Source organism: Oryctolagus cuniculus, chromosome 21 (genome assembly GCF_051225735.1).
Source record: "Oryctolagus cuniculus isolate XC-2025 breed Fujian yellow rabbit chromosome 21, ASM5122573v1, whole genome shotgun sequence".
In the NCBI taxonomy this organism is placed as follows: domain Eukaryota; kingdom Metazoa; phylum Chordata; class Mammalia; order Lagomorpha; family Leporidae; genus Oryctolagus; species Oryctolagus cuniculus.
Genome location: NC_142887.1, coordinates 22,990,753 through 23,004,296, shown reverse-complemented (window position 1 = coordinate 23,004,296; position 13,544 = coordinate 22,990,753). Strand labels below are relative to the sequence as shown.

The 13,544-nt window shown below is 50.6% G+C and overlaps 1 protein-coding gene across 1 annotated transcript; it reads left to right on the top strand.

The window, feature by feature from the left end:
* Positions 1-4,459: 4,459 nt before the first annotated feature.
* Positions 4,460-12,595, top strand: C21H12orf76 (chromosome 21 C12orf76 homolog). The gene is made up of 2 exons (XM_051835471.3): positions 4,460-4,667; positions 11,390-12,595. Exons 1-2 carry the CDS (start codon positions 4,538-4,540, stop codon positions 11,473-11,475), a joined length of 216 nt encoding a protein of 71 aa, XP_051691431.2. The 5' UTR covers positions 4,460-4,537; the 3' UTR covers positions 11,476-12,595.
* The last annotated feature ends 949 nt before the right edge of the window (positions 12,596-13,544 follow it).

Genomic DNA, 13,544 nt, shown 5'->3' with positions numbered 1-13,544 from the left:
AAAAGGCTGCCGAAATATTTTCCTAAACCACTGTAACACCACTTCTTTCCGAAGTTAAAATTGTTGCCTCCCAATGCAAATCAAGACCGCAATGAGATATCACTTTGTACCAATTATGATGGCTTTAATTTTTTAAAAAATGGAAAACAGCAAGATTTGGCAAGGATGTGGAGAAATTGGAACTCTTGTGTGTTGCTGGTGAGAGTGTAACATAGTACAGCCACTGTGGAAAATAGTTTGGTGGTTTCTCAAAAGGTTAAACATAGAGCTACCCTATAACCCAGCAATTCTACTCCTAGGGATATGTCCAAAAGAATTTGAAAACAGAAGACCAAAATGGGTACTTATACACCAGTGTTCATAGCATTATTCAGAGGGTGGAACCAACCCAAGTGTCTATCAACAGATGAACAAAACATGTATGAGTCTTTACACGTAAGAGAATATTCAGTCACAAAAAGGAATAAAACCTTGATACATGCGACAGCATGAATGGACCTTGAAGACATTATACCGAGAAGCCAGATATGGGAGAATAAATATTACATGATTTCTTAGATGAGATACCTAAAATTCATAGAGACAAAGCAGAAGAGCGGCTACCAGAAGTTGGGGGTGGGGAGAAGAGTTGTTGTTGAAGGGGTGGAGTTCTTCTTGGAAACAATAAAAAGGTGTTGGGTTTAGACGGTGGTGATAGGCACACGACACTAATGTATTGAATGCCACTGAATTGCACACTTAGAAATGTTAAAATGATCAGTATTACATAGTGTACCAAATGCAACTTGGCACCTCCCCCAAATTCTCCATTTTTCATTTTGTTTGTTTCCATAGAAGAAACTTTAAATGCATCACCTGAAACGCAGTGACCTGGCAACTCACAAATAAGCCCTACAGTCTAATGAGGCAATTAACCATCACACAGGCATGTATGGAGCGCCTACTATATACAAAGCACACACGAGGGTAGAAGAAACTTGGCAGAGGGAAGGGCCAAAGATAAGTAAGTTCCAGGTTGTGTTTTTAAAGAAAAGTTGACAGATTTAGCAAGTAAAAATATTTGAACTTCAAATATACTATCCCATACAACATTTGGGATATGATTTTACTGAAAATTATAATTATAAATTGTTTATCTGAAGTTCAAACTTGACCGGGTGTCCTACAGCCCTGATGGAATAGATTTAGTTCAGTCAGGATCATAAGATGTTCCAATATCACCAGAATATGAGATATAGTTAGCCAAGCACCAAAAGGCTGAGAATTTAGTGGTGGTAGTTATTGTACTTAATTCTGAATGATCTGTTTTAGGAGGGTACAAATAGGTGTATCTATGAAGTTATTAAATGGAGTAAATGGGCTATTTTCCATAATTTTCCTTCCACAACCCTTTGGACAAGCATGTTTCTCTGTTACTAACATTGCTCCACATACACTAAATAAACACTCTGTTACAGGCAGGCTCGGCACCAGAGACAGAGTAGGGCACCAGACATTGCCCGTGTCTTCATGGAACTGTGGAGTGAGGGAGACCGAAAGCAGGGAGGGCATGCTGCCCTTAGGTTAAGTAGCCACTTGGGTTGCCACCACCTTATGTCAGAGTGCCAGTTTGGGTCCTGGCTACTCTGCTTCTGATCCAGCTTCCTGCTAATACAACCTGGGAGGCAACAGATAATGACTTAAACACTCGGGCTCCTGCTGCTCACTTGGGAGGCCCAGATGGAGTTTCTGGCTCTTGGCTTTGGCCTGGCCTGGCCCTGGCTGTTGCAGGCATGTGGGCAGTGAGGAAACAGATGGATGCTTTCTCTCTGTGTGTCTCTCAATATTTCTTCCTGTTCCCCTATATGCCCTCTCATACCATTACTCTGCCTTTCACGTAGATGAAAACATTTTTTAAAATAAGTGAGGGCTGGCACTGGGGCGTAGTGGGTTAAGCCATGGGCTCAATGCCAACCTCCTGGATGGGCATTGGTTTGTGTCCTGGCTGCTCCACTTCCCATCCAGCTCCCTGCTAACGCACCTGGGAAAGCAGCAGAAGATGGCCCAAGTTCACAGAGGTGATGTAGTGGACAGCAAGAAGGAGATTGGAAGCCTTGTCACATGCTCTACAACCTCCTCCTACTTTTTTTTTTCTTTTTAAGATTTTATTTATTTACTTGATGGTAAGAGTTAGAGACAGAGAAAAAGAAGTCTTCCATCTGCTGGCTCACTCCCCAAATTGCTGCAAAGGCTGGAGCTGAGCTGGTTCGAAGCCAGGAACTTCTTCCAGATCTCCCACGTGGGTGCAGGGGCCCAAGGACTTGGGCCATCTTCTACTGCTTTCCCAGGCCACAGCAGAGAGCTGGATCAGAAGTGGAGCAGCACCCATATGGGATGCCAGCACTGCAGGTGGCAGCTTTATTTGCTACACCTCAGCACTAGCCCTAACCTCCCCCTACTTTTAAAGACATCAAGAACTCATGGGTATTAGCTTGAACTGGTTGACCCATCCAGGAAAATCTCTGAGAAGTTAATTAATCAGTTTTTTTTAAACTATTTATTTATTTATTTGAGAGGCAGCGAGAAAGGTCTTCCATCCACTGGTTCACTCTCCAGTTGGCCACAATGGCCAGAGCTGGGCTGATCTGAAGCTAGGTGCTTCTTCCAGGTCTCCCACGAAGGTGCAGGGGCCCAAGCACTTAGGCCATCTTCCACTACTTTCCCAGGCCATTGCAGGGAACTGGATTGGAAGAGGAGCAGCCAGGACATGAACTGGTGCCATATGGGACACCAGCACTGTAGGCAGAGGCTTAGCCCACTACACCATGGCGCCTGGCCTTCTGATACCTTCTTAAAAAAAGCTTTCTCCTCCTCCCTTTTCAGGTGCTGCATGCCACCAATTCCCAGAACCAAATCTCTACACAAGAAACCATTAGCCTGGTGGGAATTGCTTTCCTGATGCCTAAACTCAGCATCCTCTTATTTTTCTTTATAACATCTATCACAACCTTTTAAAATTTATATATTTTATTTAATTTGAAACAGTTACAGAGAGAGGAAGAGACAGATCTTCCATCCACTGGTTCACTCCCCTGATGGCCAATATAGCTGGAGCTGGGCCAGACTGAAGCCGGGAACATGAGTACAGGCCCCAAGCACTTGGGCCATTTTCTGCTGCTTTCCCAGGCACATTAGCAGAGAGCTGGATCAGAAGGAGAGCAGCCAGGACTCGATCCAGCACCCATAAGGGATGCCAGCATTGCAAGCAGTGGCTTAACCAGCTATGCCACAGTGCTGGCCCCACAAATTTGAAAAGAATCATTTATTTGATAGAATGACAGGAAGAGGAAGAACCAGAAAGAGATCTTCTATCTCTGGTTCACTCCCCAAATTCCTACAACAGCTAAGGCTGGGTCAGGCCAAAGCTAGGAGCTGGGAACTCCATCCAGGTCTCCCATGTGGGTGGCAGGGACCCAAGTACTTAGCCCAATTTCTGTTTTCAGAGGCACACTAGCAGGGAACAAGATCAGAAGTAGAACAGCTGGGACTTGAACCAGCATTCTGATACGGGATGCTGGTATTGCAAGTAAGGACCCAACCTACTGCACCACAAAGCTGGCTCCTACCACACAATTCTGAACTACATAATTATCTATGATTGTAAGTTACATATGGACTGGGAAGCGGTGGTCATTTAATATTTTCTTAATAAATGAAAACACTCCCCTTTGGAACTTTTTAAGCATTAAGTGTCTTTGTACACCCATTGTGAGTTAGCTAGTACCAATCCCTCCACAAACAGGGCCTTCAAAGGTGAGGCAGGATTGGAGGCAGAAAAGCCCCTGGGTTCGGATCCCTGGGTCCCCTTGGAGCTCTGCCACTTCCTGTGTGAAGCATCCGACCAGGCTCTTAGCTCAGTTTCCTCTTTTATTCAGCATTCCTGGAACATCACGTGCCACCCTCCTAGCCTCTGCCGTAGAGCTTAGGACAAGAGCAAACTCGCTCATGGGCTTCGGTTTCTAAAGCGCAGGTCAGGGATTGGTATTCAGAAAATTACAAAAAGTCCGTTAAGTGATGAGTTGAAGGGGGTTGGATGAGGGGGAAAAAGAACGAGAGGAGGGAGTGTGTACGTCAAGGGAGAGAGAGTTTCAATTTCAGAAAATGATGCTCAATGAAAGGTTCCTTGAGGCAGAAGCGTTTGTAAAATGGAACTACCGGGTCTATTTATCACGCTTGTGGGGAAGACCTGACAAGACAATATTCAGTCCATAAGACAAAACAAAAACAGTGACGGGGCCAGACTAAGGAGTCCGCCAGGGAAAGAAGCCCGGCGACCTTGGTCGTGGCGGAACGGTAGTCGCGGTGGAATGTTGTTCCCATCGGAACTCTGGATGGACCGGAAAGTCGCCCCGGGGAGGCAACATCAGTTACGGACCTCAGGCAGGGGCGGGACTTGGGACTCGTGTTACCCTGGCAACGACGCGCTCCCGGAAGGTGGTGCGGGGGTGGGGCTTGCGGCGGAAGTTGTCTCTTTACTGCCTGCAGAAAGTGGAAGAGGATGTCTCGTTTGTGGTGGCAGCTGGGCCTCGTCCTCTGCAGCCTCCTGGCGGGGCCGGCGGTGGCTCCGAAGCCCACGGAGCCGTCGGAGGGGAGCCGGCCGTATGCCGTGCTGCGCGGGCAGAACCTCGGTGAGCGGCCTCGGGGTGCCGGGTGCCGGGGTCTGGCCTGCGTTGCCCTCGTTTTGGGCAGGAGCCTGGCACGCAGTGCAGGTGGACAAGGTTGGGGTTGAGGGTAGCAGGGGGGCCGTTCGTGGAGCCCCGCGAGCCCTCTTCCAGAGGCGCGGGCAGCGGGCTGGAGCTTTGCGGTGTGCTGGCTGCACCCGAGTGAACGAGGAAGCTTGGTAGCCGCCTCTGTGGCTGGCGGGCCCAGGCGAGGCAGCGAAGCCCATCATTCACCAGCGCTGCTGTTTCCCAAAAGGGCCCGTACTTGCAGTCATAACAGGAACTGACCCCTTGTTTAGCATTTGCTACATGGCTGCTAACGTGTTGTGCCAAGCACTTGGTGTAGCGAATTCATTTGAACCTAATGAGAAAGGCACGGGTTTTTGTTTTTGTTTGTTTGTTTGTTTTTCAGGCTTGTTTTACAGATCAGAATTAAACTCCGAGAGGTGAAGTTATTTGCCCAATCTTAGGGACTGGGGGGAGGGCCGTACTGGAATCTGGGTTTTATGGGACTTGAGACTTGGGGGATAGGCTATAGAAGTTCTTGGAAAATGGGATTAACAGGCCAATTTTTATGCATATTGAGGGGTCTTCAAGTTCTTTGTGAAAATATATATTATGGAGAAACTATGCGTGGGTTTCAGAATTATGTGCACCTGAGTATACTTATCTAGATGTTAATTCCACTTCCCATGTACCTTTTTTTTTTTTTCCCTTGAACATTTATTTGAGAGGTAGAGTTAGAGAGAGAGAGAGAGGTCTTCCATCCACTGGTTCACTCCCAAAATGGCTGCAATGGCTGGGGCTGGGTCTATCTGAAACCAGGAGCCAAGGACTTGGGCCATCTTCTACTGCTTTCCCAGGCCACAGCAGAGAGCTGGATTGGAAGTGGAGTCGCCGGGATTTGAACCGGCGCCCATATGGGATGCCAGCACTGCAGGCGACGGCTTTCCCCACTACGCCACAGCGCCGGCCCCTCTGTGTGCTTTTTGCAGTACTCTTGTGTGTCCATGCGGAGCCCTGGAGTTTAAAGCTTGGCTTACTTCTCAGTAAGTCTGCCTCTTCTACCAGCACCCTCTGCCCCACCCGCGAGACGAGAGTTCCCGCGTAGTGCCAGCTGTGGATTTTCTTGACTGCATGAACTCAGTGTCTGCCATGCATGGACCACTTTTTCTTTTTTAAAAGTATGTTGGCAGTGTTGCATTTCTAGCTTTAAAGTTCTTTATTTCTTTGAAAGGAAGAGTGCGAAGAGAGAGAGTCTTCCATCTGGTAGTTCACTCTCCAGATGCCAGTGCGAGGCCAGGCCAAAACTAGGAGCCGTGAACTCCATCCGGGTCTCCCACGTGGAGCCAGAGTACTCGGGCCATCGTCTGCTGCCTCCCAGGCACATTAGCAAGAAGCTGTAGACTCGGCTGAGTACCTTCTGGCTTTCACATCATGGGACTTAGCGTTTTCAGCTCTTTATGTTTGGAGTTTCTTTATGTTTGGAGCCTTCAAGCTCCTCCCTTCCAGCTGCTTGTAAAATATGTAAGTTACTATGTGAGCAGTGGCCGCCCCACCGTGCTGTGGGACCCCAGGCACAACCTTTGTGGCTGTGTTTTGGCAGGATTTCATTCTTGTTGATGGCTGGAAAAATTCCATGGTGTGTATTTGCGATCGTCGGTCCGTTCACCCGTCTGTCCATCCGTCCATCCGTGGATCCTCCGCTTGATTCCGTGTCTTGGCTGTTTGCTGCAGTTTCGCTCCCCACCGAGGCGCGGGACGGCTGAGTCGTGTGGCGGATCCGTTTTCAGTTCTCTAAGGAACTTCCGTAGGTGCTTCATGATGGCTGCACTAATTTGCGTCCCCACCAAGAGCGTGGAAGGGTTCCCTTTTCTCCATATCCTTGGCAGCATTTATTTTTTTCTGTTGCGTTAACAGCCCTTCTGACTAGGGTAGGTGATATTTCATTGTGGTTTTGACTTTGACTTCTCTGATGGCCAGTGATATCGGGCCATTGAGCAATGTCTATTCAGATCATTTGCCAGTTTCTTAAGTTGGGTTGTTTTTTGAGTTCTCTGCCTGTCCTGGATGTCAGTCCTTCGCATATAACTCGTTTGCAGGTGTTTTCCCTTATTCTGTAGGCTGGTTCTTCATTCTGTTGATGGTTTCTTTTGCCATGCAACAGCTTCTTAGTTGTCTGTTTTTTGCTTCTGAGAGCTTATGCATGAAACCATTGCCTGGGTTGATATCATGAAGTGTTTCACCTTGTTTTCTCCTGGTGGTTTCATAGTTTCAGGGTTACATTTAGTTCTTTGATCCAGTTTTCCAGCACCATATATTGCCTTTGTCAAGAACGGGTTGGCCGTGGATACTGAGTTTATTTCTGGGATCCCTGTACTATTCCATTGGTCTGTGTGTGTCTGTTGTTACGGCAGTACCATGCTGTTTGACTGCTATCGCTCTAGGAAATCATGTGTTCCTGAAAGGTACAGGGGTGGGGGAGAGACAGCTCCCATCCGCCGGTTCACTCCACAGATGAAGCTGGGAGCTTCATCTGGGTTTCCCACGTAGGTGTCAGGGACCCAAGCACTTGGGCCTTCTCCCACTGCTTTCCCAGACCATTAGCAGGGTGCTGGGTCAGAAATGGGGCAGCCAGGACTCAAACCGGCCCCTATATGGGATGCCATGTTGCAGGTGGCAGCTTAACCCACTGTGCCATAGCACCGGGCCCTGGAGTCGGGTTTCTCAACCTGAATACTGACAGGTCAGGTCAGATGATTCTGTTTCGGCGGAGGAGAGCTGTCCTGCACTCCGCTCGGTGTTTAGCAGCGTTGCCAGCCTTTGCCCTCTGGATGCTGAGCGCACTGCCCCATCCCCAGTCGGGAGATGCCGGCGCCTCCTGACGTTCCCGGAGGTTCCGTGGGAGCACAGCGCTCCTGGCTGAGCACCTCCGAGGGTGCAGTGAATCTGCAGAGGCGACTGCAGAGATTGGAGATGTTTTGAAACTTAACAACTGGGGCCGGCGCTGTGGCACAGCGGGTTAAGGCCCTGGCCTGAAGTGCTGGTATCTCATATGGAAAGCAGTGGAAGATGGCCCAAGTCCTTGGGCCCCTGCACCCACATGGGAGACCTGGAAGAAGCTCCTGGCTCCTGACGACAGATCAGCTCAGCTCCGGCCATTGCGGCCATCTGGGGAGTGAACCAGCGGATGGAAGACCTCTCTCTGTCTCTACCTCTCTCTGTAACTCTGTCTTTCAAATTAATAAATCTTTAAAAAAGAAACTTAGTAACGTGTTGTTGCAATCTCCAAGCAAGTAGAGATCTGAACTGGATGTCCCTGCACCGGAATGCTTGGCAGGTGAAGGGAACTGCGTGTTAGTCTCACGGTTAGGACATGTACAGGTCTGGGACAGGCTAGAAATGACAGAAACCAGTCTTTCTCGCGGAGCTTGAGAAATGCTGCCCTAGCATTCCTGTGCATGCGGTGTTTTCATCCTGTTTTTTTTTTTTTTTTTTTTTTTTTATTTATTTATTTTTGATTTTTTGACAGGCAGAGTGGACAGTGAGAGAGAGAGAGCCAGAGAGAAAGGTCTTCCTTTGCCGTTGGTTCACGCTCCAATGGCCGCCGCGGCCGGCGCGCTGCGGCCGGCGCACCGCGCTGATCCGATGGCAGGAGCCAAGAGCCAGGTGCTTTTCCTGGTCTCCCATGGGGTGCAGGGCCCAAGCACCTGGGCCATCCTCCACTGCACTCCCTGGCCACAGCAGAGGGCTGGCCTGGAAGAGGGGCAACCGGGACAGAATCCGGCGCCCCAACCGGGACTAGAACCCGGTGTGCCGGTGCCGCAAGGCGGAGGATTAGCCTAGTGAGCCGCGGCGCCGGCCTTCATCCTGTTTTAACAGAAAAGGAAACCGGCCGAGTGGCTTCAGTGAGGGCGCACAGCCGGTCAGTGCACAGGGGAGCCCAGGCGATCGGACCCCAGATCCTGACTTCCTGGCCGCTGTGCTCTGCTCCTGCCTTGGTCTCTGACGGCTCTCGTTGACTGTGTGCTTCTTGTGCGTCCAGCACTGGAGAGTCCTTTTCAAAAGCAACCGTGCCTGAAGTTTAGCCCCCAGAAACCCTGTCATGGTGGGTTTTGTTTGTTCCAGTTCCTAGATGCAGAAAGTGAGACTCGGGATGGGACGTGGCCTTAAGGAGAGGCTGGAAGTCTCTGTGAGGGCTCTGTCTGGTGGTGGTGGGCGTTAAGCCTAGCAGATCAGACACGCCTCCCACATCAGAGTGCCTGGGTTCAGTTCCTGGCCCCAGATCCTGACGTCAGCTCCCAGCCTTTGCACACCCTGGAGGCAGCAGGTAATGGCTCAGGTAACTGGGTTCCTGCTGGCCCTGTGGGAGACCTGGGTTGGGTTCCAAGCTCCCAGCTTCTACTCCAGACCAGGCCCCGTGGTTGTGAGCATTCTGTGAGTGAGCCAGCGGCTGGAAGTGCTCTCTGCCTTCCCACCTTACCCCAAAAAATGATCTGCTGGCCCTGGGCCCATTCAAAGTACAGGGAGAGGTTTAAAAAAAGATTAAAAAAAAAATTGGAGGATTTACCAAGTCCCAAGTGGATACTGTGTACCTAATAATTCCTGATTTGAAGTTTTGTTTTTAAGCAGCTTTCCATCCCCAAAACTCCAGTCCTTCCCTTCCTGCTTTAGGAGTTTTAAATTTTTTAGAACCCTTCCAAAATGTAAACTTCAAGAAAATGAGTTAAGTGGAGTTAAGACAACTTTCAGTCCTATTGTGGTCGGAATCTTAGAAGCTTTGCATTCAGGATTTGTGAACATTAGGGCAGGTATTCTGTAAACAAGGGCTATTTTGACATATGACATGAAGCTTGCGTAAGTCCTAGATTTTGTTTAACCAAGACCTTAAGATTACTTCTGGCCTTTTGCAGTGTGACATTGTCATTGTTACCTTTTCCTCCCTTCCACCCCCTCACTCGCCAAAAAAAGATGATCTTTCTGCATAATGACTGGGTACACCATGGAGAAGTAGCAGAGGGAGTCCCTCAACAGGTGCACAGAAATCAGGGATTGAAGTAAAACTGGGGTCACACCTTGGTTTCTCGAAGGACCAGTAAGCACAAGGAGAACAGCCGTGGGCAGGCTTCCATCGGGGCCTGGGTCGGGCCCCCAGACACACTGCCCAGTGCACTCGCCTGTGGGGCTGTCGTGCGGAAGCTTCCCCAGACGGCCCGTCTCCTCTGCACTGCGTGAGCCTCTGCGGGTTGCTGGTGGCTGAGGTGAAGCCCAGGCCCTTGTCATCCTGAACCTCTGAGCCGCAAACTGAGCTCTCAGGTGTAGGTCCTGTTTCCCACCTGAGCACCATGCAGCTTCTTTTTATTTTTAAAAATATTTATTTATTTATTTGAAAGGCAGAATTACAGATAGGCGGGGGGGGGGGGGGAATCTTTCATCACTGGTTCACTCCCCGATTGGCCACAACGGCCGGAGCTGTGTCAATCCGAAGCCAGGAGCTTCTTCCAGGTCTCCCACGTGGCCCAAGGACTTGGGCCATCTTCTACTGCTTTCCCAGGCCATAGCAGAGAGCTGGATGGGAAGTGGAGCGGCCGGACGAACCGGTGCCCATATGGGATGCCGGCACTGCAGGTGGCGGACTTTACTGCTACGCCAGAGCGCCAGCCCAATTCTTTTTATTTTTAAGATTTATTTTATTTATTTGAAAGTGAGAGTTAGGGAGAGACAAGACAGAGATCTTCCCTTTGCTGGTTCACTTCCCAAATGGCCATGATGGCTAGGCCAAAGCCAGGAGCCAGGAGCTGCTTCCACGTCTCCCACATGGGTGCAGAGGCCTAAGTTCTTGAGTCGTCCTCAGCTGCTCTCCCAGGCACATTAGCAAGGAGCTGGTTCGGAAGTGGAGCAGCCGGGACTCGAACCAACGCTCATGTGGGAAGCCAGCACTGCAGGCAGAGGCTTAACCCTCTGCAACACAGCACCGGCCCCGAAGATTCTTGACGTGAAAGTTGCTCTTGACGACATACAAAGCCTGTGAAGTTAGTTGTTTGCTCCTAGGGCCCTAGTCAAGACGCCTGTAGAGACTGAGACGTTACTGCATCCCCAGATGTCGTTAACTCTACAGACACGCTCGGCCCCTGGGATGCAGTGGTCCACTCGCAGCCAGAGGGATGTTTCCCAGCTGAATCGGGGCTGTCACCTTCCACCTCCAGCCCTCCAGTGGCTTCTCTTAGAGTAAAATCCACGTCTCCTTCGTGGGCTCGGAGGCCTGCTGCCTTCCTGTCTGGCCTCCCTTCCTGTTTCTCTCTTCCCATCCTGCTCACAGAACGTGCCGGGCTTCCGGCCTCTGTGGCCTCGCGTCTCCCGTCCTTGGGCCGGCAGCTCTGCGCCTGCCGGGCTGCGCGCTGTGGCTCCTCCGTCCCTCCCTCCTGCCAGGACACACTGTTTGTGTGACAGCTCCTGGGAGGCTTCCTTGAGCGTTCTGCCACGGTCGCCCACCGCCGCAGTGCTGCCGTGTTCCTGGCAGAGCAGCCCCGAGAGGGGCCCTTCCTTGTTTCTGTGCAGGTGGGGGAGACGACCGGACGGGGGGTCTGCTCACAGCTGCCTGCCTGGCACGAGGGGCGTTTGGTAAGTTGCCACCAGTGACTGCGAGGAGCTGGAGCTGCCTCAGCAGGTAACCTGTTCTCCCTTTGCAGTGCTGCTGGGAACCATTTTCAGCGTCCTGCTGGTGACCACCATCCTCCTGGCGTTCTGTGTCTACAAGCCCATCCGGCGTCGGTGACTGCCCAGCACGCCAGCATGGCCACAAGCACTCGGGGACAGGATAAGTTGTGTTGCGCGTGGGCCAGTGCAGAAGTTGGAATCAGAACTTGGAAATGACCTTTGGTGTGGACAGTTGGTAAATGTGACACGATTTAGGGACACCTCACCTAGCGATTATTTTCTTTCTGACACTGCGATGTGGCTCATGGGTCACTGGGACCGCTTCTCGGTGTTTGATTTGATATCTGGCTGTACCTCTAAGCCCTGAAGCTCCAGGGTTCCGTGGGGAGGTGGGTGCTCAGGAGGAAGAGAACAAGGTAGCCCCTGGGTATCTGCAAGCAACGCCCCCGAGAGGACTAATCACTGGTGCTTGAAACGGTAATAAGAGGGAGACTGGACAGGTAGCCATGCCCTGCTTAAGAGCCCTTCGGCTGCAAATCCTTTTCCTTAACGCTGAGCGAACCTAGAATGCCTGTTAACAAAGCAGCGTCAGCCGTGGGAACTTGGGCCTGCACTCCTCCCACACCTGCCTGTGTGTCTGCGGGTCTCACTGCAGCCAGGGCCTCGTCAGGCAGGCCTGCTTCCGGGTGGCCCCTGGCCTGGAAGGTTCTGGGGCTGGACCGGGGGTGTTACTAGTGGGCCCTTCTGGAAAAAATAAAATACAGCTCCATCCTGCTGAGACACAGGATTGCACTTAAGTCTGCAGCCCACGGCTTCAAACTTGAGGGAGGTTTTTTTTTTTTTTTGCAGCCCAGCTGACAGAAGTGCATGACCCCTGTGCAGGCTGCTGTGTTTACTCAGCTCTGAAATGCTGCTATTAGTTTGCACTGTTGGTTAACTGGATTTTTTTCCCCCTTACTGAAATGTTTTCATGCTTGTAAAGTGGTTATTGGTATTTATTTAAGGGTGCTAGAGTTAATTTCCTTTGTTACTAGAGCGAGATGCTTGTCTTGTGCTCCATTTAAGCACAGCACTGATTTTTTTTAACAGCCCGCATTTAATGTGAAATAACTGGTGTGGAATACTGTAACTGTTCAACTTCAGGATTTTGTTTGTAACCTAATAACAGTGAGCCACTGTAACGTTCTGTACTGTGCTTGTGAGCAAATTGTCAATAAGAATTAAAGTGAAACCCTACATTCTGTTATTCCTAGTAATTATTCCCAGGTGTCTACTATGTGGGGGTAGGGCTGTGTGTATGTGTGTGTCCCCGTGTGCGCATGCGCGCACATCTGCATCAGAACTAGTCTCCTAAGGCATAGCATGCTGATCGGAGGGAGGGACCCTGAGACACTGGCACTGACAGTTCAGTCACAGAACTCCACATCCCCATCCCCACCCCCACCTCCTCTGAAACAGGGCATTTGCTCTGCCATCATAGTACCATTTTTAGGATTTCAAGAGGAAACAGTGAAAACTCACCATGCCCGTAAAACTTGTGATTTTTTGTTTTGTTCTGTGTTTGAGACAGATATCCCAGCCACTGGGTCATTCTCCCAGATACCCACAGCAGTCAGGTCTGAGCCCAGCTGAAGCCAGGAGCTGGGAACTCCATCCAGGGCTCCCACGTGGGTGGCAGGGACCCAGCTAGTAGAGCCATCACCTGCTGCCCCCGGGTGTGTATTAGCAGGAAGCTGGAATCAGCTGAACCAGGCACTAAGGGATGCAGGCATCGTGACTATTCTACCAGACGCCCGCCCCTTGCCCCCAGCTAGTACTTTCAAGTGGAACTATTTCCCTGGCCTTCATCTTTGGGGCTACAGGGAGAGGTGGTGGTCAAAGCCTGAGCTGTACTCAGAACACATTCAGTTGACGTGCAGCACTCAGATAAAAATGATTTATGTTAAACACTCACTTCCTCTAAAGCCTGGCATTGCTTGAGTCAGGGGATCTGGAGTTTGACATCAGCAGACCACGATCCGCAGCCGGACCTCAGTCGTGGACACGGGCGTGTTCCTAAGTACAGGCCAAGCAGGACTGGGACGCCAGCGCTCACTGCACCAGAGTCCTGTGGAATCCCACTGCCCAGTTCTCCCGATGCCCTCGGTAGTCAGCTGGGCCTGATGGCCGTTTCCCTTTCCTGTCATC

Bases quoted from the DNA above. Each gene is read 5' to 3' on its own strand.
- C21H12orf76 (XM_051835471.3), top strand. From the start codon at position 4,538: ATGTCTCGTTTGTGGTGGCAGCTGGGCCTCGTCCTCTGCAGCCTCCTG. The intron at 4,668-11,389 runs GTGAGCGGCCTC...CTCCCTTTGCAG, and splicing joins GCTGCGCGGGCAGAACCTCG to TGCTGCTGGGAACCATTTTC.